Genomic DNA, 23,503 nt, shown 5'->3' with positions numbered 1-23,503 from the left:
TGCTTTCTTCTTCATCAGTGATAATGCTGTCCTAAGTATTTTTTGTATCCAGCACAGTGCATTAAATTATCTTTAAAAAATATTAGCACATAAAGGGGAGTTTTCATCCCATGTCACATTGGCTTTCCCAGATATTCTCTTTCTGTTTCAACAGCATCTAGGGATATGAATCTCCTTTCTCCTTTTCTATAAGTAAGCTCTTTAATCAACTACTCCCAGATAACTCTGTTCTTTTATTTCCTTTTCTTTCCAAAAAGACAAAAGAATCCAACACCAGCTGCCTGGTTGTTTTCTTTCTCAGCTCAAATTGCACTGAAATCCTACTGCTAGCACAAAATGGTTCAGACACTAGTCAAAATTTACCTTTGCTATCACAGCAAGCAGAGGAAATGTGTTCTGGAAATGAAAAAATTGTTTTACATGCAACTGCTTAAAAGTTGCCTAGTAATTGGACTAGATGCATCAATGTCCTATTTAAAGAGACTTTTTTTCTTCTTTATATATGCTTATTATTGGAAAAATACAGTATTTGTTCTTTCCCTTACAAAAAGTAACAATTTCTATAAATTAAATTTTCAATGCTAGTCAATATTTTTGGTAATGCCTAAATCACTGTTCTTAGTTTTGCAATAGAGATTCTTTTTTATTCTAAAACAAATCCAACTCCCACTTAGTACAACCTTATATAAGTATTACAAATATAATTGGAAAATTGAGGTGTTGTGTTCATCAGAGAGATAAGACCATGCCATAGTATTTGTATTCCAAGTGTAACTAATTGGAGGTATGAAAATAATTCTAGTCTATATTTGAGATCTTTGGACAGTCTGAAGAAAAGAATGTTATCAATCTATGCTTCTGACAGAGGTAGTAATGTGAGAAACGCTCACAATAAAAACTGGGACACAGGACTTGAGCAGTAAAGTGAGGCCTTTATTCATGAGTCTGCAGAGCCGGGCGCACCCTCATAGCCAGGAGAATGGGCGCGCCAAGTAGACAAAGGAACCTGGTTTTATAGTTTTGGCTTCCCCATCCTGAAATTGCCACCCTAAAGTGAGAGCGATTAGCTTCCCCACCCTAACGCAACTAGCTCCCCCTCCCCTCTCCTTCTTCCCCGTTTCTCCATGACTGGATAATCTGGAGGTACAATCTAACTCCTTCATTTAAATGCCCCTATTGTGATTTGTAGATATGCTAATGCTGTCAACTTCCTTCTCAGAGATCCTTTAATTACATTTGCCCTTTGTTACTAATGACTCTTTACTGGTTTGGGAATCACTATGACCTTGTTTCTTACAGTAACTTTTGGGAAAACAAAGCTTTACTATTAAGCAGCCAGATTGATGTATTAATGAACAATAATAAAGCAGTATAGTGTTTTCATCATGGTTAAAAAGTAAGCAAATCAGAATTTGAAACTAAATAAGGTACATATCTGAAGATGGTAATAATAAAAACTAATACTTATTGAGCACTTATACTCTAAGCACTTTCTCACAACATTCCCATGAGGTAGGAATTATTATCTTCATTTATAGATGAAGCACCTGAGGCATTGAGAGGTCAACTAAACTACCAAAATCTCCAGATAGAACATGACAGGAAAATCTGAATCCAAATATCCTGACACCAATGACTGCACTGCTCTCAATCACTGGACAGTATTATAAATAGACAAACCTCTGGAAATTATGAGGAAGCAGAACAAGGACTGATTAATTATAAACTATGGTTCTAGCAGCATGACTAATAATCTCAAAATCCTCCAGCCACGTAGTTTAGTTTACTCACTAGTGGTTAAAACATGATACAGTATTTTAAAAATACACAGGTGACATGCATTTAAGAGATATATACATACATAATACAAACACCCAGTAAAACACAAGTGCCAGAAACACAAACAAAACTGAATTCCAGAACAGTAAGTGTGCGAGCTGAAGTTGTAGCTAGACTTGGGGAGAGTGTCAATTCTAATAACCCAGGGGCTCTTTGAATCCATATGAACCCAGGGGCTCCTTGAATCCATATGTGCAAGAAGCTGGAACTGAGCCCCTATAGTAAGCTTAAACCCACAGAAGGGTTAGTAAAAGGATAGATAGAAAAAGATCCAACTCTTTGCATTAGGAGACAAGAATGAAGTGTTTTGATTCCTGTCTCATTTCCAACTGAGAAAAAGTCCCCCGAGAATCTGTAACTACAGACCTACATTTCACGCAGGTGCAGGGTGCCAGTTTACACTATGTAACCCAGGAAACTCCAAGCTGGGAAATTAACATGTACTGGGCCAAAATTATGCCTGGGAGTCCTGGAAGAAGAAAGGGCAAAACACACATGGTAGCTGGAGCAAGCGCCAAAGAAAAATCCAGCCCATGGGTAAGGGTTGGTGGGGGGGGAGGCTTGGAGCAGAAGAGTGTTTTGGGCTAAAAATATTATACCTTTATCAACCTTTACCAAGGAGAGATCTCTTACTCTAGGAGAAGGGTGGGAACCTCCTGTTGAAGACCAACCACAGGAATAAGGCAGAATCAAGCAGTCATAGGAAGGAGGGACAGAAAGGCTGAAAAAATTTTATCCTGGAGACCCATGTACACAGGGCCTTCCTACGATTGACTAAGAACTAAAATAACAGAGAACTCAATCTACACAGAATACCAAACAACAGCAATCTACCTCCAGGCTAAAGGTGAAAATGTAGAGAGAGACCCCCCCTCTGTCAGGGGCACTCAGGTGCTTGCCTTCTTTTGCATCTTTGAATGTGATGAAAGGTAAGGATCTCATTTATTTTTTTATAATGATAAAGCCATCTATAGCAGCACATCCTTTTCCTTACTGACTTGTAATGCAATTTTAATTTATCTCATGTACCAAAAGAATATTGAAATTTTCATTATAGTTTTAAAGATAGTGAATGTGATATCCTATTCCAGATATTACTTAACATAGTAATTCAGAGCAAAGATTTAGAAGTTAAATTGCCTGGGTTTAAATTCTGACTCCATCATTTATTAGCTCAGTTAGTTATCTTACTAAATGTCAAATTACTAAATCACTGTGGGTCTCAATTTTCTCATCTGTAAAATGGAATAATAATAATACCTAACTCATAGGAGTTTGTGCAAATATAGGGCACTTACAACAGTAGTACTGTCCCATGAAAAGACTTAAAATTAGATGACAACATGATGAAATAACCATTTATAGGAAACTATTTCTCAGATGAGAGTAATTTTCTAAATTTTTCAAAGTAATATAAATGAAAGGATAACAATGAAAACCATTTGGAATGTTCATATAATTATCACACTATTAATAGAAATTTTAAGATATTCATAAAGTTGCACAAATTATAGTTAGAGCATCTTGAAAATTGTTAGAAATACCTAGTTAAAATAAATACACTGAATATCCCAAAACTGGAAACAGCCTAGGTGTCCATCAATAGGAGAAATGCATAAACAGTGATACATTCATACAATGGAATACTACTTGGCAACAAAAAATAGCAACATTATGGTGTGTGGAAGAAAACTTACAAAAAGAGTATGTACAGTATAATTTGTTTTTATGAAGTTCTAGAACAGGCAAAACTAATCTATGGTGGAAAATAATCAGAATAATAATTTCTTATGGTGAGAGTGGGAATTTACTGAGAAGGCACATAAGAGAACTTCTTGGGAGTCATGTTCTATATCTTGACAGAGATTTGGGTTGCACAGGTATATACTTTTGTGTATACTTTTAAAAGAACTCATGGAATGGTGTTCTTAAATTTTGTGTAATTATAGTATGACATTTCACCTCTAAAGAAAAACACATCAACAATATTGAATTTTAGTTAATGATATACATGGCTGAAGTATTGGAGAAAGGACATCCATGTCTGCAACGTATGTTGAAATGCATAAAAAAAGGATGAGCTGAAAAATGGATAGAGTGATGAGTAAATATTTGATAAAGCAGCAAGAATAATAAAAGTTAATGTCAGGGTCTAGGTAGCTATATGGGTGCTTACTCTAAAATTCTTTCAATTTTTCTCTATGTTTAAAAACTTTCAAATACAATTATTGAAAAATAAATATACTTTATGTTACTTACCAACGCCTGGAGTTATTAACAATTATTCCATTATCTATGGAGAAAGTATCTTTTGGTAATCCAGCAATATTCCAAGCTCTAATTTTTACTGGATCACCCAGGGTCTTACTCAGTGAGAACTCCTCTGAACACGGGATTTTTTTCTCCTGTAAGAAATAAACAAATGTCTGATATTCTCTTTCTCCTTGTTGATTGAAATCTATTTAAAATTAAAATATCAATTTGTTATTAGATATTATTTAATAACTCTGAGGAACAGAAAAAAACCTGAATTGAAAGTTGAGCTATCACAGGGATATAAAGCATAGCACAGGGAATATTGTTAATAATATTGTAAAAACTATGTATAGTGATGTCAAGTGGGTATTAGACTTATCAAGGGGATCACTTTGTAAGTTACATAAATGTCTAACCACTAAGCTGTATACCTAAAACTAACATAATATTAAATGTCAACTCTAATTTAAAAATAAAAAAAAATTTAAGAAACAGTAAAAAATACAATATATTAGAAAAAGAAAAAATCTTGTATTATGAAATACTTTATTGATTAAACTAGGACAAAAAGAAAAACCTCACATTTTCAGTTATTTCTTCCCTTCTTTTTATCATCTTCCCCTCCCAAATACCCCAACTTATTCTTTGAATGTTCTAAAAAGGAAGTTATGGAATATAAAACCATTACCTTGCACAATATGCTCCAATTTTCTATACATGTTTGGCGAAAGCCAGAAGTGAAAGCACCAAGGTAGGCTATCACTCCTGCTGATACCAAGACATCACCAGTCAAATTTTCATATACTCTCTGAAGGTCATCTGCAGCTTGAGACCATCTGAGATAAACCAAAGGCAAAATAGCTTCACCATAGAGAATGATGGGAGACAGTAATTAAAAGAGGGTAAGAGGCTTCTAGTCCAAATTCAGTAACAAAAAGCCATAAATTGTTGGGCACTTGCTTATCTATAAAATTAGAAGGCTGGGTCTCTTCTATCTCTAACATGCTTTAACACAAATCTATGTTGTACAAATGACAATCAACCTTTCATTATTAGAATATTAGGCCTTTTATTTTTTTTTTTTTTTTTTTTTTTTAGGATTTGGACCTTCAGAATAAGCAAAAACAAAAACACCCCCACCCTCTGCATTTTGTCTAATCATTGTCTTCAGGATGATTTGGTTTAGTGGCCTTCCTATTTGGTTCAGTATTTATTGTTAGTGTCTAAAACATAGAAATGCTTGCAGTTTATTACCCCAAATTACATTTAAGCTGTACAGAAGCTGACATACTATTGCTAGAGTTGATATTTTCCATTTAATAAAAAACTTTACAGTAAAAATTACATTCCAAAGCCATCTAATCTGTACAACAAAGTCAAAGGCATATTACCTTATTATGCTATTGCTTCAACAAATGTAATTAATAATAATAAATGAGATAGCTGACTGGTCAGTACAAATAAATAAGTAGAATAAAGCTAACTGGCTTTGTTAGATCAAACCAATTATATCTTCTTTGAAATAAATTTCAACAAAGTGACTTCCAGCCAAGATAGAGGCGTAGATAGACGTGCTGCGTCTCCCTCCACAACTAAGAAGGAATACAACTACCTCAAAACTAAAAACAACCAGAAGTTCCAGAAAATCAAAGTACATGAAAGTCCAGCAAACAAGGATATAAAGAAGAAATACTCATCCAGACAAGTAGGAGGGGCGGAATCCAGGCGGAGAGGACGCGGTGTGGTGGTGACAGCAATGGCAACAGCAGCAGGCCAGTGGAAAGTGCAGTTACACATTTTAAAAAGTCAGGAGGGACACCTGGGGAGCGTTCCCAGCTCCTCACCAGAGCAGCTCACTATCCCAGCTCTGCGGAAAATCAAGCCTCATTGCTTTTGACTGTGCAAACCAGTGGGGATTGAGACAGAGGCAGAAACTGCTGGTCTCAGCAGAGTCTTCTTGTTTAAAGGGCACCCACGGATCTATAACATCCGCAGACCCACCCACTCTGGGAACGACAGCCAGGACAGCAGCTAAAGGGGTGCCAGTCTGGTGCAGAAGTGGGAGAAGTGCCTGGAAAGGGGGTGAGTTCTGGGCAAGTGGCATTGTTCCTTCTCAGACCCTTCCCCAGCATACAGCGCCACAACATGGTGAAACAGGTCGCCCATTACAGATGAATCCTTAAGGCTCCATCCCTTACAACGTAGTAGGAGTGACAGCGCTGCCTGGGACATGGAAGCAAACAAACACAGGAGCCTTCCAGCCAAGATGGAGGCCTAGACTGACTCACCTCATCTCCCTCCACAACTAAGAAGGAATACAACAACCACAAAACCAGCAATAACCAGAAGTTACAGAAAATAAATGGAAGTCCAATGTATGAAGTTATAAAGAAGTGGTGCTCATCTGGACAGGTAGGAGGGGCGAAGCTGGGGAGGAGAGGTCAAGCTGTGCTGTCCATGGCAGCAGCAGTGATGGTGGCAGGACAGCGGTAAGCACAGACACCCATATTTAAGGGGAGGCGAGAAGCACCTGGGGAGCACCCCCAGCTGCAGACCAGACATGTCAGCTTGAGATTCCAAAGCCCGGGAAGGCAGACCCCCATTGCCTTGGACTGTGAGGCCCGGTGGGGGTGGGGATGGAGGAGGAAGCTCCTGGTCTCTCAGCAGAGATTGAATGGCAGGAATTCATCTTGGACCCCCGCCCCCACAGAAAATGCCCGGTTGTGATGAGTGCGCCCCCCCCCTCCCCCAGAGCATAAGAGGTGTGACAGCCCTGCTCAGGAAGCAAAGGTAAACACAAAACTGTTTAGGATGGCACAGATCATGATAGAGATCCCAGTGACACAGCTGACCAGACAGCAAATTTCTAATCTAACGAAGAAGATAGAAAACCTTTTTGAGGCACAGTTCAGAGCTTTGCTTATAAAAGCGCTTACAGACCTAACAGCAGATCTTAAAAAAGACAGGGAAGGAATGAAGGCTAGTCCTGCTGAAATGAACAAAAATGCATACAAAACTAGTGATGAGGGCAAGAGAAAACCAGGGATAAAATCAAGAAATCAGAACATAGGGAAGGAACAGTCAACCAGTGCAGAAAGAGGAAACAAAGTGAGGAATATGAGGAGAGGCTCAGAAACTTATCAGACAGCTATAAGCAGGCCAACATCTGAATCATAGGGTTGCCAGAAGGTGAAGAAGAAGAACTAGAAATTGAAATAATTATGTGAAAAAATAATAAATCAGAACTTCCCTAACTTGGGGAAGGAAATAGACTTACAGGTCCAGGAAGTACAGAGAGTTCCAGAAAAACTGGACCCAGGGAGAACCACACCAAGACACAGTATAATCAAAATGTCAAAAATTAAGAATAAAGAGAGAAGCTTAAAAGCAGCAAGAGAGAAGAAGAGAATTACATACAAAGGGGTCCAATTAGACTATCAGCTGATTTCTCAAAAGAAACTGCAGGCAAGAAGGGACTGGCAAGAAATATTCAAAGTAATGAAAAGCAAAAACCTACAACCACCATTACTCTATCCAGTGAAGCTGTCATTCAGAATAGAAGGGCAGAGAAAGTGCTTCCAGGACAAAGTAAAACTGAAAGAGTTCATTAGATCTAAACCACTGTTATATGAGATGTTAAAGGGACTTATTTAGGAGAAAGGATCAAAACTATGAACATTAAAATGAAAGCTGTATCACAACATCGTCGTCGGCGGCAGCCGTCCGTCTCGAGAGACGATGGCGTAGCTTCTTGAGAGTTTATCTGCACCGCCGAGAATGGCTGTGCAGTCCGATTCGGGAGTGACAATCCCTGCCGCACTTGGTACAGGTGAAGGCAGATGGCCGTTGTTGCTGCTGCTGACGCTGCTTCCGCCTCGATCTTTTCTGGACCGCCTCCTCGTTGCGCGCAGCCTCCGCGCGTGACGTACCTTGCCTGACCGCGAGCCTCCAGGCTAGGCGGTCGTCTGCTTGAACTTCCCATGTGTTGAGATTGATGGAGCATTGTGTCATGTCCTTTTTGCAGATGTCTTTGAACCGCAGTTTTGGGCGCCCTGTCATCCTCTTGCCTTCTGCTAGCTCGCCGTAGAGGAGGTCTTTGGGGATACGGCCTGCATCCATTCTTTTGACATGGCCGAGCCACCTGAGGCGTCTCTCGCTAAGAACTGCATGCAAACTGCTCATATTGGCTCGCTTCAGCACCTCGGTGTTGGGGACCTTATCCTGCCAGGCGACATGCAGGACGCGTCGCAGGCACCTCATGTGGAAGCTGTTGAGTTTCCTTTCGTGCCTTGCGTAGGTGGTCCACGTCTCGCTGCCATAGAGGAGAGTGCTGAGTACGCAGGCTTGGTAGATGCGCAGTCTGGTTTTCTCAGTGAGGCTGGAATTGTTCCACGCTCGCCGGTTCAGTCTGGCCATAACTGTGGCTGCCCTGGCGATTCTCCGGTTGACCTCCAAGTCGACTGACAGAGAGCTCGAGATGGTGGACCCGAGGTAAGTGAAGTCGTTGACAACCTCCAGGGTGTATCCGTCGATGGTGATGCATGGGGGAGTCCCCGTGCCTTGAGCCATAACATTCGTCTTCGTCAGGCTGATGGCTAGTCCGAACTCCTTGCATGCGTGGGAAAGGCAAGTGACTAGCTGCTGGAGTCCCTCTTCGGAGTGTGATGTCAAGGCTGCGTCGTCGGCGAAGAGCATCTCACGGATGAGCACCTCTTTGACTTTGGTCTTGGCTCGTAGACGGGCCAGGTTGTAGAGCTTGCCATCGGATCTGGTGTGAATGAAGACACCCTCACTGCAGTCCTTAAAGGCGTATTGGAGGAGCATGGAGAAGAAGATTCCGAACAGCGTAGGCGCGAGGACGCAGCCCTGCTTTACTCCGCTGCTGACTGGGAAGGCCTCAGAGGTTGCGCCGTTGTAGGACACCGTGCTGTGCATGTTGTCGTGAAAGGACATGACCACAGCAAGCAGATGTGGTGGACAGCCAATCTTCCGTAGCAAGCTGAAGAGTCCGCTTCGACTGACCAGATCAAACGCCTTCGTGAGGTCGATAAAGGCGAGGTAGAGTGGTTTATGCTGCTCGTGACACTTCTCCTGCAGCTGGCGTAGGGAGAAGATCATGTCCACTGTTGATCGGCCAGCTCTGAAGCCACACTGGGACTCTGGGTAGACGCGGGAAGCAAGGGTCTGCAGGCGGGCAAGAGCGACCCGGGCGAATACTTTGCCGACGACGCTGAGGAGAGAGATGCCCCGGTAGTTGTTGCAGTCGCTGCGGTCTCCTTTGTTCTTGTACATGGTGATAATGTTGGCGTCTCTCATATCCTGGGGGATGTAACCCTCCTTCCAGCAGAAACAGAGTAGATGGTGGAGCGGCTGTAGCAGGACTGGTTTCCCGCTCTTTAGGATTTCTGGAGGGATTCCGTCGCTTCCTGGTGCTTTCCCACAAGCGAGGCGGTCGATGGCTTTGCCGAGCTCTGCCGCAGTAGGTGGGGTGTCTAGCTCCTCCATGACTGGTAGGTCTGGGATGGCGTTAAGAGCAGTGTCTGTTACGGTGTTCTTCGTTGCGTACAGCTCGAGGTAGTGCTCGGTCCACCGCCGCATTTCCTGTTCCTGGTCAGTGATGACCTCACCTGTCTTGGACTTAAGGGGGGCGATCTTGGAGGGGATTGGGCCTGTTGCCTTCTTGATACCCTCATACATTCCTCGTGCGTTGCCTATATCGGCGGCTTCCTGAATGCTTCTGCACAGGTTTAGCCAATAGGTGTTGGCACAGTGGCGGGCGGTCTTCTGGACTTTGTTCCTGGCAGCCCGTAGAGCTTGAAGTGTACTGGGAGTGGGCGTGACCTTGTAAGCCAGTAGGGCCTTCCTCTTAGCCTCGATCACGGGTTCCATTTCTTCCCAGTGAGCCTCGTACCAGTCAGCGTTCTTCCGCTCTTTCTTCCCGTAAGCAATAATGGCGGAGTTGTATATGGCGTCGCGGAGACGTGGCCAATTGGATTCGATAATGTCATCTGCCGCCACTCCCTCGCCGAGTGCATCTTCCATCTTGTTGATGAATTGCTGGGTCTTAACTGGGTTGCTGGCACAACTGGTGTTGATGCGTGGGCGACCCTTCATCTTGGAGTGGTGCAACCTCTTCGGCATTATGCGCACCTTGCTTACCATGAGGGCATGGTCCGTGTCGCAGTCTGCACTGTGGTAGCTGCGGGTGAGGAGGGTGCTGCCAATATCCGTTCTTCTGGTGATGACGAGGTCAAGCTGGTGCCAATGACGGGAGCGGGGGTGCCTCCATGACACCTGGTGGATCTCTTTGCACTTGAAGAATGTGTTTGTCACGCACAGGCCATGGTGACACGAAAGCTCAAGCAGTCGCTGACCATTCTCATTGATCTTTCCTCTCCCAAAGTTTCCAATGCAGGTGGGCCAGGCCATGTGGTCGGCTCCTACTCTTGCGTTGAAGTCTCCAAGGAGATAGAGAGCGTTACTTCTGGGAATCTTGGATAACGCTTCGTCCAGTGCATGGTAGAACTGTTCTTTCTCTTCGGTGGTGGCGCAGAGGGTTGGGGCATACGTGCTAAGAATGCTGACTGGGCCGAAAGTTGTTGACAATCGGAGGGTAAGTAATCTCTCTGTGCCTCCTGTGGGTGGCTCTATGGAGTTAACAAGCGTGTTCTTCACAGCGAACCCAACACTGTGCTGTCTTGGTTGGTCCGGAGACTTCCCTTGCCAGTAGAAGGTGTAGTTGGTTTCTCTGATAGTTCTGTTGTCGGCCAACCGGGTCTCCTGTAGAGCCGCAATGTCGATGTTTAGTCGTGCCAGTTCCCTATCGATGACAGCGGTTTTCCTGGCACCCTTGATCCACAGAAGGTCTGCAGTAAGTCCGGGGCACATGGTCCTGATGTTCCAGCTAGCGAGGCGAAGAGCCGGAGGCTTCTTTCTTGTTGTTTGCTTGGAATTAACTGGTGCGGGTGTTTTGTGGCCCACTTTTCGAGAGGCGCCTCTCTGATCCCCATGCACCCAGTGGGGCAGGCGAGCCATGGCGAGACGGTAGCTGTCCAGTGAGGTGCGATGACCTCTCCCACCGTCAGAGGAGACCCCTGGCGCTCGTTTCCTTCGCCAATCGGATGAGCTTATAACCGGTATCTGTCTCCTCCCGTGTTGAGTCGACATCTTGCGATGACGCTGGAGTGTCCTCTCAAGTGAAACTGAAGCTACAGAGCCTGGGCAGGGTGATATGGAGGGTCTGCTGTTGCCCATGCAGCAGACCCCCCCTCTCTTCGCAGCTGAAGGGTCCAAGGGAAAGACAAAGTCAATACAGCTTGGCTTCAGGTGCGCCGCAGGAGTTGCCGGTGTTGACTACAATGTCAAACCGCCTTAGGGACTCCGGCTCCGGATTTTCTGTCGGGGTTTACTCCCTTAGCCTTTCCCCTGAAGAGGTATGCCGCAAGGCAGCGGAGGTTTTTTGGGGTCAGAGTTTTCCTTCTCTGTGTATCACAACAACCAATAACAGAAGCTAGGAAACCGAAACAAAGGCAAACTAAGTAGGCAACGAGAGTGTAAAAAGAATTATAGGTATGGGAACATTATGGGGGGAGGTCAGCAGGGAGGGGGAAGGGGGGAAAGGGAGGGATATGGTACAGGAATTAGGAAGCATAGTAGGAAGGAGTGGAGTAGACAGGAAGATGTTGAGAGGAACTATATGCACAACCAATGGGCATGGACTAAGGGGGGGTGAACAACTGGAGGGAAGGATATCACTGGGTGAAGGGAAAGAAAGGGAAAAGAAATTGGGACAACTGTAACAGCATAATCAATAAAGCATATTTTAAAAAATTATGTATAAATGACTCATGGACATGGAGAACGGAGTGGGATGTGACTGTGGGTGAAGAGGTGGGCTGGGTGGGGGGGAACAATGGGGGAAATGGGACAACTGTAATTGAAAAACAATAATAAAAAATATTATATTTAAAAAAATTTCAACAAAGTGAGCCATACTTTACTGCCCCCTCAACGTTTTTTATTATGAAAAATTGGATAATTTTTCAAAGTGGAAAGAACTGTACAATGATCAACCACATACCATTTAAATTTAAAATGATCATTTCCCTTACTTGCTTCTCTCTGTCTCTTTTTATAAAAAATACTTGAAAGCAAGTTGCAAACATCCTTTGACACTGATATTCTGTTTGAAGCAGACTGGCCAGGTGCCCTGTAGAATGTCCCACATTTTCAACCAGACATTTTAAAATCAGTAATCATAATGAATATCCAAAGAAAGTCACATATTCAAGCATGACATTCTTAAATACTGTTAAAATGAGCAGAAATCTGACCTTGATTTTTCTCCACCAAGTCCTCCAATTAGTTGCGTGGCTCTTTCAAGTTTCTTAGCACAGAGTTCCACCTGATCTTCTAAACGAGCCTTTTCCTCTGTCTTCTCAATAAACGTTCTTTGTAAACTTTCCAAATGATGTTCAACTTCTGCCAGTTCTGCTCTCTTCTTATTCAAGAGCTCCATTGTCTCAGCTAAAGACTTCTGAGCTTCTGTTAAGCGGGCTTTCTTAGGAGCTACTACCTGTTTGGGAACAATATTTGCAGCTGTGATATGTACTGTATAAAACTGACATCTTATATAACTTTTTATAGAGATTATGGATTAAAATGTTCATTACTATACACACACTTGTTACTTATAATAAGTTATACAAAATGAATATTTTGCCTTAAATCTTACATATTTTTATACACAAAATATAGTTATTGTGTAAAACATAATTCATTCTAAAGTAGCTCACTGTCACAAATAAAACAGATAAATTATTCTGGACTAACAATGCCACAATATGTAGTAAAAATGCCACAATATATACCAAAATGTCTCTAAATATAAGTTGCCATTGAACTGTTGCCAAAAACAGAAAAAAAAACATTTAACAGAATTATAAATGTTTAAAATACATGAATGTGCTTTTTTGTTAGTGGTGTTACTTTTGCTTTTGTTTTTGCTTTTTATTTTGGTTTGTTCTTTGCATTTCCAAGTCTGTGATCTGCTTCCCAATCAGGTGAGGCATACATTTGCCTTGTGTGTGTGTATGTGGTGGTGGGGTTAGGGATGGGAGGATAAGACTATGATAGAAATACAAAGAAAAGGAAAGCCTTGATGTTCAGTTTCACTACCAAGATTGAATTATCCTCAGCAAATCTTGAAAGGCCACATTTTGTTTGGAGAAAAAGGATTTCCTAAAGTTCTAATTTCATTATGCTCTTTAGTATATCAAGAAAGAGGTTTGCCAAACAAAATATTATAGAAACAGACTCATAGATACTGAGAACAGACTGACAGCTGTCAGAAAGGAGGGGTGGTCAGCCGGCTGGGTGAAAAAGGTGAAGAGATTAAGCAGTACAAATTGGTAGTTGCAAAATACCCACAGACATGTGGGTTGCAGCATGGAGGATATAGTCAATAATGCTGAGGTAATGGGGTATAGGGCCAGGTGGGTGCTTGGGCCAGTTGGGGGCGCTCATTCCTAGAGCACATAGTTTTCCCACCACTTTGCTATAGATCTGAAACTGGTGCAGAATGCTGTTCAATGTAAACTGTGTTTGAAGAAAAAAAAAAAAAAAGAATGGGGGTTTCAACTTTATCGTTGAGTGTATCACAAGTCATTAGTAGAAAGAATTTAGAAGATGACCTAAAAAGAGTATGTACATTTGAAAGAAGGGAGACCTAAGTCTTCTGCCATGAATAAAACTGAAGGCAGAGGGAAAGAGGGTGGCAAGTATCAGACACGGAATGGTCCACTTTCTCTCCTATGGGCTGGAATCCTGAAGGGGCGTGTGCTTTATAAATACATAGAAAGCAGGAAAGTCCACTTTTTACTTTTGACTTCAGAGAATATCCCACATAAAATTAATTTTATTTCTTTAACAGGTGTATACAGGTCTACTCCCTGGAAACTAACAATCGAAGTTCCTAGTACCTTACTAGGAATAGCTCTCAATTGTTATAGCCTTATCATTCATTCCCTACTGAGGTTGTTCTGAACATATGTTACAACAGATTTTTACCCTTTTATTTATATATCCTGCTATCCTGGGTAGAATTTTGCAAGCTAAGGAAGACAAGGCCAGTGTTTTCCTCGTCCTTTGCTAGCCAAATTTACAAAATGCCCTTGAACCATGCTCTGTTCTCCCGGGAATTTGTCCCCAGGGGGTACTCCATAAAAGGTTCCATATCAATGCATGCCATTGCTTCAGGGGATCTTTCCATGTTCCACTTCTTAACCCTCCTTGGGTCTTCTTAATTCTAGCCCTTTGAATCAATTCTTTAATCCGCCACTGTGCCCCTGAAGTTCTAGATTTTTCTTTTCTTCTGCCCACTCCTCAACAAACTAATTCTCTTTTGCCCTAGGTCCCTATGGATATAGGTCAGTTGGGCCTATTTCAATGATCATTCTTCTCCCTCAGCACTACCACTCCCTCAGAACTACCACTCATACTAGTTACAACCAGACTGTCACATGCAAGTATTTTCTTTGACTACTAGGTACTCGATGTCTGACGTTTATGCTGTAGCAGGACAAATTCTTTCTGTTAGCACTATTAGAAAAGTCTTAACTAGCAAACATATGCAAAGATTTTAATTTCTGGGAATATTTCAATATAAAATGGATGTGCTGATTCTCAAAATACCTTTGCAACTCTCTCATATACTTCCATAGCCATGATCCACTTACACAGACCCTCAGCAGCAGAAGAAGCTTTAGCAACCTTAGGGGGGTCAAATTCAGGGTTTGTTAAATATTCACCACGAATCTTCTGCATAACAGTCACCTGCACAACAAACATTTAGCTCTTAAAATTTCAACCTATTGCAGTCATAAGATGAAAAAATAATCATAAATAGTAAAAAAGTTTGGATAAGAAAGTTATGTTGTTTTAAAAACCAGTCAGTACTTTGAGATAACTTTAAAATAAGCATAATTATAGCAGAAACACAAGTAATGAGTGAGCAAAGTATGCAAATTTATTACAGATATTGAGGAACAATGTTTCTAAAAAAATTAAGACTTGCGGGTTGAGAAAACATAAAAACGAGAAAATGATACATATTAATAAACAAAAGTTCAGATGGGAAAAATGCATTATACATTATCTCATATAAATTTGTGTATCAGATTTATTAATAAACTATAATAAGAAGATATTTAGAGAGCTCCTTCATGTCAATAATACACTAAAACAGTAATTTATTAAATGACTGTCAATGGTCTGAAAGAGGAGGGGGTCTATGCATTATGAGAATTCATAAAATAGTCATTAACAAATAGAATGCTCCTTTATTTATTATTTTAATCCAAATGGGATATCTTCTTATATTTTACACAGTATTGCATACTGTTAGAGATTTTACATATCTTAACAAAGTTACATTTACAAAAAAAATCCAATGAAACTCACTGGAATGTTGTCCTTATCATATTCTCTCAAATCTCTTAAGAAATTCATATCTCCCAGAAGTTTTTTGCTAGGTCCCCAGTAATCTAATATCTGTAAATAAAATTATGCAAGCTTATTAACTGTATAATTAAGGATGCTCATTATAAAATTTTTCTTCTTGAAGTTTAAGACATATTTTCCAGAGAAAACATATACTTTCAAAATATCAATTTCTATCTTCTTGGAAATAAAGATACTCCTCTCCCAGAAAGCACATCATACATATCAAATATTTAAAATATCAATATGAACTTATATATTAAATTTATTATAAAAATAAAACATTGAAAGGCAAATGATATGATTATTTCTCTTCAGAAAATAAGAAAAGCAACTAGTATAAACATCATCACAATTTCATATAATTTTATTATTTCAACTTTTATTTTTCTTTATTTTTAATTCTTTCAAACTAGAAAGGTAGCACTATATACTGAAAGCTTGTGTTCCCTTTCCTTCAAATTCATATATTGAAACCTAATCCCTGAAGTACTAGTATTTGGGTCTTTGGGAGGTGATTAGGTCATGAATGGGATTAGTATCCTTATAGGGGAAATCTAAGAGAGCTCCCTTTCTCTTCCACCATGTAAGGGCACAGTGCAAAAGTCATCTATAAACCAGGAAGCAGACTTTGAATCTACTGGAGACTTGATCTTGGACTTCCCAGGCTCCAATATTGTGAGAAATAAATTTCTATTGTTTATTAGCCACCTAGTCTATGCCATTTGTTATAGAAGCCCAAATGGACTAAGACAAGTAGTAAACATTTTTCTTATTAACAACCTACCTACGTTTCCTAAGTAAAGAAAAGAAAACAGATAAAGATTATACATTTTTCTACCAGTTATAAGATTAAGCACATGGTACATACTTGTGCTAGTGAAAGATATTAAACAAATAGCTGAACATTCTTTTTCCTATTTCCAGAAGCCTGACAGGGGTGTATGGTGTGTGAGCGTGGGTGTGAGTGTGTGTGTACATGTACATGAAAATCACTTGGTAAGGTAAGAGCCTATTTATTTTCTTTATTATTTCGAAGAAGGATAGAATGACAAAAAAATAAAAAATCTGAATTCTCCAATTCAGGGATTCAAACTTAGGTATTGTAAAAACCTGAAAGGAAAATAAGTCTAGCCCTAGCTGGTGTGGCTCAGTTGGATGGAGTGTTGTCCCGTACACCAAAAGGTCACAAGCACATACCTAGGTTGTGGGTTTAATCCCCAGTAGGGGTAGGGGCTCATGTGAGCGACCCATGTTTCTCTCTCTCTTTCTCTCTTCCTCCCTCCCTTTTACTGCTTTCGAAAATCAATAAGTGTATCCTCAGCTGAAGATAAAAAATAAAATAAAATAAAAATAAACTAAATCTGTAACTAATTTAGAATAGATGTCATGCCTTCCTTTTTTTAATAGTTTGTTTTTGTTTCTTTTTAATATATTTTATTCATTATGCAGTTACAGTTGTCCCAATTTCTTTTCCCTCAGCTCCCCCCCATAACTCCCCCTCCCTCCAGTTGTCCCCCTCCTTAGTCCTTGCCCATTGGCTGTGCATATAGTTCTTCTCAATATCTTCCTGTCTACTCCATTCCCTCCTACTATGCTTCTTAATTCTTGCATCATCTCCTTCCCTTTTCCCCCTCCCCCCTCCCCGCTGACCTCCCCTCAAAATGTTCCCCATACCCATAATTCTTTTTCCCCTCTCGTTGCCTACTTAGTTTGCCTTTGTTTCAATTCCCTAACTTCTGCTGTTGGTTGTTGCGATATAGTTTTCATTTTGATGTTCGTAGTTTTGATCCTCCTTCTTCTAAACAAGTCCCTTTAACATCTCATATAACAGTGGTTGGATCTAATGAACTCCTTCAGTTTTACTTTGTCCTGGAAGCACTTTCTCTGCCCTTCTATTCTGAATGACAGCTTCACTGGATAAAGTAATTGTGGCTGTAGGATTTTGATTTTCATTTACTTTGAATATTTCTTGCCAGTCCCTTCTTGCCTGCAGAGTCTCCTTTGAGAAATCAGCTGACAGTCTAATTGGGACCCCTTTGTACATAATTCTTTTCTTCTCTCTTGATGCTTTTAAGATTCTCTCTTTATCTTTCGTTTTTGACATTTTGATTATACTGTGTCTTGGTGTGGTTCTCCCTGAGTCCAGTTTATCTGGAACTCTCTGTGCTTCCTGGATCTTTCAGTTTATTTCCTTCCCCAAGTTAGGGAAGTTCTGCTTCATTATTTTTTCACATAATTTATCAATTTCTAGTTCTTCTTCTTCACCCTCTGGCAAGCCTATAATTCGAATGTTCATTAGTTTATAGCTGTCCCATAGGTTTCTGAGCCTCTCCTCATATTCCTCACTTTTTGTTTCCTCTTTCTGCACTGGTTGTCTGTTTCTTCCCTATGCTCCAATTTGTTGATTTGATCCCTGGTTTTCCTTCCCTCACCACTTGTCTCATATGTGTTTTCATTCATTTCAGCAGGACTAACCTTCATTCTTTCCCTATCTTGTTCAATATCTTTTGTTAATTCTGTAAGCTGCCTTATGACTATAGCTCTGAACTGAGCCTCAGAAAGATTTTCTATTTGTTTTTCAGTTAATTCACATATTTTCTTTTTGGTTAGCTGTGTGATTGGTATTTCAATCATGATTCCTGCCATCCTGACTGTTTTCACTTATCTTTCCTTCTTGGGTGGGACTGTCACCTTTCCTATGCTATTGGGGGCAGAGCCCTGTGCCCTCATCACTACTGGGCAACCCGTCTCACCACACTGTGGTGCTTTGTGTGGGAGCAGGGGTCCAAGATGGGTTCCCACCACTCACTCTCCGCTGAGAGACCGGGAGCCTCCTCCTCCATCTACACACCCTCTGGGCCTCACAGTTCAAGGCAATGCGGGTCTGCCTTCCCTGGCGTTGGAATCGTGAGCTGATGGGTTTAGTCTGCAGCTGGGGTTGGTTCCTGGGTGCTTCCCTCCTCCCCTTAAATATGGGTGTCTGTGCTTATTGGGTCCCACTGTTCATTGCTGCAGCTGCTGCCTCCAGCACAGCTTGATCTCTCCACCTTGGATTTGCCCCTCCTACCCGTCCGGATGAGCACCACTTGTTTATAACTTGATATGTTAGACTTCCATGTAGCTTTATTTTCTGGAACTTCTGGTTATTTCTAGTTTTGTGGTAGTTGTAGTCCTTCTTAGTTGTGGAGGGAGATGGAGCATGTCAATCTAGGCCTCCATCTTGGCCAGAAGTCCTATGCCTTACTTTCTAAAGGATGTAGCCTTGAATAATAATTATCTATAACAGCTAACATTTATTGCAAGCTTACTCTTTGTGAAACTTTATACATGAGCTTTATATGTATTAGCTAATCTAATCCTCACATTAACTTTATGAAGCAGTTTCACAGAGATTTAGCATCTTGCCCAAGGTACTGCCAATGGGGTTGGGATTTCTGACAAGACATTCTGGCTCCAGAGCACATGCTTTTAACAACTTCACTGTACTGTAACACAGCAGAATTTTGAATGCTCAGAAACAACACCTAATGTGGTTATATATCGGGTTCTTGAAACTCTTAGCTGGAAAATCACAGAAATCTCAGCGTTCATTTATTTCCATCCCCATGGTAGTAGAGAATCCTACGTAGACAGAAAAGAAGATGGAATCAATTGGATCCACATTTTTTCTGATGTTATACTACCTTTTCTTTGCCCTGGAATGAATATGGTGTTTTCCATAATTTATTCTAAACCCATTCAATCTGAAAAACAATTTTAATTCCCTGGACCAAGTACTGTTGACATTTAATTTGATAATAGTTGTTTTAAGTGTTCTATATATTTATGAATATGATTTAAATCTGTGTCTAGTTATTACCTTGCCTCCTGTTCCTGAAGGATCTGAAATTTTTTCTGGTTTTATATCTTTCATGACACAAACAGCAGCCATAACTAGTTTAACACCAGATGGAGGATTCTTCATTGATTTCACAATTGTAATGTCAGCTGGCTAAATCAAAAGAAAACAGGATATCTTAAGAATAATTCCTAAAAATACGAATAGGTTATTTCTAAATAATAAATTTTTAAAGTAATGTTGGAGAATTAACATAAAAGTAATATTGAAGAAAAACTTAAATTTTCATTTGAAATTGTAATTGTTTTTTTGCTTTGCATGGCCATGAAAGAATTAACAATACAGAATTTAGCACAAATTAACAGCTATGGTTTTCAAACATCTGGAAGATCATCGATCTTTATGAGAATATTATGACAGCTATAAACCCTCCAGAAAATATATTTTTGCACATAAATGTAAAATTTGATTGCAATCACATACCAAACCCATATATAGAACCCACATTAAGAACCCTAATTTTCACATAAAGAACTTAGTTCTATATTTTCTTATGTGTAATATTAATTTTACTCCACCACCAAAATGAAAGAAGAGGTAGGTCCCAATTTCAAATTTATTTTTAAAAAGATATATATTGTAATGACAAACACAATACATTCATTTACTTATTATCCACTCTAATATCCTTCTGACCTCCCTTGCAATTGCTAGAAAACTAACAACTATATATTTTAGTTTTCCATGCAGCTAGAATTGTGGGAGGTCATTAGGATCCAGCATCAGATCACTTGAATGATACTAGACTTCAGACTGAATAAGTAGGGAGATGGGCAGAGTGTGAGACACCTGTTTTAACAATATGGACTATAATGGAGATGGTGTAGCTCTGTGGGAAGGCTCTGTAAGCTTCTGACTCAGAGAGATCATTCCTTTGGTATGTTATTTCTGCAATTTGGCTTTGTTAGTCATTCCTGGCAGGTCAGTCAATGATCTGTTTTTCTTTAGCTCTTCCAACAATTCTGTAATCCATTTATAAAATTCCCTAAAGGGTCCTGACTGTTTATACTAAATAGAGTCAATTCTCTTCTCTGTGAGTGAACCCTAAGTCACAGCTAATACAGTATTTGATACCAAGAATGGTGGAAGCAACAGACTTGCAAAGAAAGGAGAACCTAATATTGATTTGATTCAATAACTGGTCAGGTTTGAAGGCATCAAGAATCCAGTGAGTTTCAGAGAATGGAGTGCCGAAAGTCCATGGTACACAGTGATAAAACAGTTACTTAGATTAATGCTCATGATCATCTAGGATGGAGTGCTTATTAAAAACAAGGCTTTGTCAGAATGATTAGCTGCTGTGATAAATGTCTATAAGAAGAGAATGAAGAAAGACCCTTAGGTAGAGAGTGGCATTTAAATGTGCCAAAGGTCAGACAGGAAGAAAATAATAAGCTCAGGGTTTTAAATTCCTGGCTTACAGCGCAGTGAGAGCACTAAGAAGTTGCTATAATGCCCTAAAATAATCTCATGTCTTACAACTACAGGGTTGATGTAACTGAAAATCAGATAGAATTGGATCCTGCGATATGCTGAATTACCCATAGGTTGAACTCTCCATCTTGTCAGGGCTTTTATTTATTTATTTATTTATTTTTCCAGGATCTTTTTCCTTTTCTTTTCTTTTTTTTAAATTTTATTTTTTGTTATTCAATTACAGTTTTCCCATTTTTCCCCATTGCTCCCCCCTCCCAGCCCATCCCTTCTCCCACAATTATATCCCTCCCCGTTGTCCATGTCCATGAGTCATTCATATACGTTCCTTGACTTGACCCTTCCCTTACTTATCCCCCTTCTCTCCCTCCCCCCTCCCGCCTACTGACTACTATTCTAGTCTTTGCCTATTTAGTTCATTTGTTTGTGTTGCTCTTTAGTTTCCTGTATTGGGTGATATCATACGGTATTTTGCTTTCTTTGCCTGGCTTATTTCACTAAGCATAATTTTCTCTAATTCCATCCATGTTGTCGCAAATGGAAGGAGTTCCTTCTTCCTTTCTGCTACATAGTATTCCATTGTGTAGATGTACCACAGTTTTTTGATCCACTCATCCACAGACGGGCACCTAGGCTGTTTCCAGCACTTAGCTATTGTAAACAGGGCTGCTATGAACATAGGGGTGCATAAGTTCTCTTGAATTAGGGTTTCAGGATTTTTCGGGTATAATCCTAGCAGTGGAATCACTGGTTCAAATGGCAGTTCCATTTTTAGTTTTTTGAGGTAATTCCATACTGTTTTCCATAGTGGCTGCACCAGTCTGCATTCCCACCAACAGTGCAGTAGGGTTCCCGTTTCTCCACATCCTCGCCAGCACTTGTTGTTTGTTGATTTGTTGATGATGGCCATTCTGACAGGTGTAAGGTGGTATCTCATTGTGGTTTTTACTTGCATCTCTCTGATGGCCAATGATGTTGAGCATTTTTTCATGTGTCTATAGACCCTCTGTTTATCCTCCTTGGAGAAGTGTTTGTTCAGGTCCTTTGCCCATTTTTAAATTGGGTTGTTTGTTTTCTTGATGTTGAGTCATATAAGCTCTTTGAAACAGAAGAACACAGCAGGAGGAATCACGATACCAGACATCAAACAATACTACAAAGCCACTGTGATCAAAACAGTCTGGTACTGGCATAAGAACAGACACATAGATCAGTGGAACAGAATTGAAAGCCCAGAAATAAACCCAGGCCTCTATGGTCAACTAATCTTTGATAAAGGAGGAAAGAACATAAAATGGAGTGAGAAGAGTCTCTTTAACAAATGGTGCTGGGAGAACTGGACAGGGACGTGCAAAAAATTGAAACTAGACCACCAACTTACACCACACACGAGAATAAACTCAAGATGGATTAAAGACTTAAATGTAAGCCATGATACCATAAAAGTCCTAGAGGAAAACATAGGCAGGAAAATTTCAGATATCACACGTAACAATATCTTCACGGATACATCTCCCAAGGCAAGAGAAATAAAGGAAAAAATAAAAAAATGGAACTACATCAAACTAAAAAGTTTCTGCTCATCAAAAGAAAACATCAGCAAGATGAAAAGGAAACCAACCATATGGGAAAACATATTTGCCAATGATATCACAGACAGGAGACTGATCTCCAAAATATATAAAGAGCTTGTCAGGGCTTTTATGTGAAAGTTAGGGCACTGATTAGGAAAGAAGGCAAAGAATGGGGCCCAAGTATCCTGAACCACCATACTACACTGGGTCTTCCTGGTCAACAGAAGCTATCTCTCCTGCTCCGTTTGATGAGGTTGTTCTGGTCTTGCCTAAAGACCATACATAAATTCATATCCAACACAGTGTAATCCAGACAGGTGCCACCCACATCTCTGTTGGAAATGATCTTTTAAGTTTTTCTGTACATGCATATTGAGGGGGCTTCAGAATGGTAACTATACACTCTATTTAACATATACCCTCTGGTCCATGTACCAAACTACTTTGTTCTCTTGGAGGCTGTTGGTTCCATGGAATATTCTAAACAAAAATTACAAATAATTTATAATGTTGGGGACCACTCTGTGTGGTACTGGAGATTGTAGCCCCATGCAAGCAAAGCCTTGAAAGAGGCCTGTGAATCTTGACCAGAAAACTGGGAATGCAGGAGGCAGGCATGACCCTATGCAGCACTGAGGGTTCCTGTAGGAAATCAGGCCTAAAGAATACAGTGTACCCAATGAAGTTTATTCTGTTTAGTGTAATCTTGGTTACTGTATACCAGCTGTAGCTTAACGATCCTTTGGCATCAGCATGTTCAATAGACCCTGACCTGAAGCAGATCTCTGTATTTCTTTAACTGTTATTTACAAATGATAAATGTTATATGTAGCCATTGTCTTTTGATATTGATTGATAAGCTATGCATGTATACTTTGTACCCCTGCACATATTCATCTCAATAAAAGCTGATCAGAGGAAGGGTTCAGGGCATTCTCCACTAGAGAGAATCTCCAGCCCTTTTCTCCCCAGGCAGACAGAGTCTGGAAGGATTCTTCCC

At 40.4% G+C, this 23,503-nt stretch overlaps 1 protein-coding gene across 1 annotated transcript in view; it reads right to left on the bottom strand.

Annotated features, from left to right (window-relative positions):
• The window catches only part of DNAH12 (dynein axonemal heavy chain 12), a 291,227-nt gene that overhangs the window by 64,887 nt on the left and 202,837 nt on the right, over nt 1-23,503 (bottom strand). Inside the window, exons 49-54 of the mRNA XM_090282944.1 lie at nt 19,457-19,588; nt 15,556-15,645; nt 14,788-14,928; nt 12,429-12,670; nt 4,784-4,931; nt 4,099-4,244 (exon numbers count right to left, since the gene is read on the bottom strand). Of these exons, the coding sequence (XP_090139070.1) occupies nt 4,099-4,244; nt 4,784-4,931; nt 12,429-12,670; nt 14,788-14,928; nt 15,556-15,645; nt 19,457-19,588 (899 nt within the window). The remainder of the gene's footprint in view (nt 1-4,098; nt 4,245-4,783; nt 4,932-12,428; nt 12,671-14,787; nt 14,929-15,555; nt 15,646-19,456; nt 19,589-23,503) is intronic.

The sequence above is a fragment of the Furipterus horrens genome, unplaced genomic scaffold, assembly GCF_987537825.1.
Source record: "Furipterus horrens unplaced genomic scaffold, mFurHor1.1.pri manual_scaffold_7, whole genome shotgun sequence".
Classification (NCBI taxonomy): Eukaryota; Metazoa; Chordata; class Mammalia; order Chiroptera; family Furipteridae; genus Furipterus; species Furipterus horrens.
This window is presented reverse-complemented; position numbering and strand designations above follow the sequence as displayed.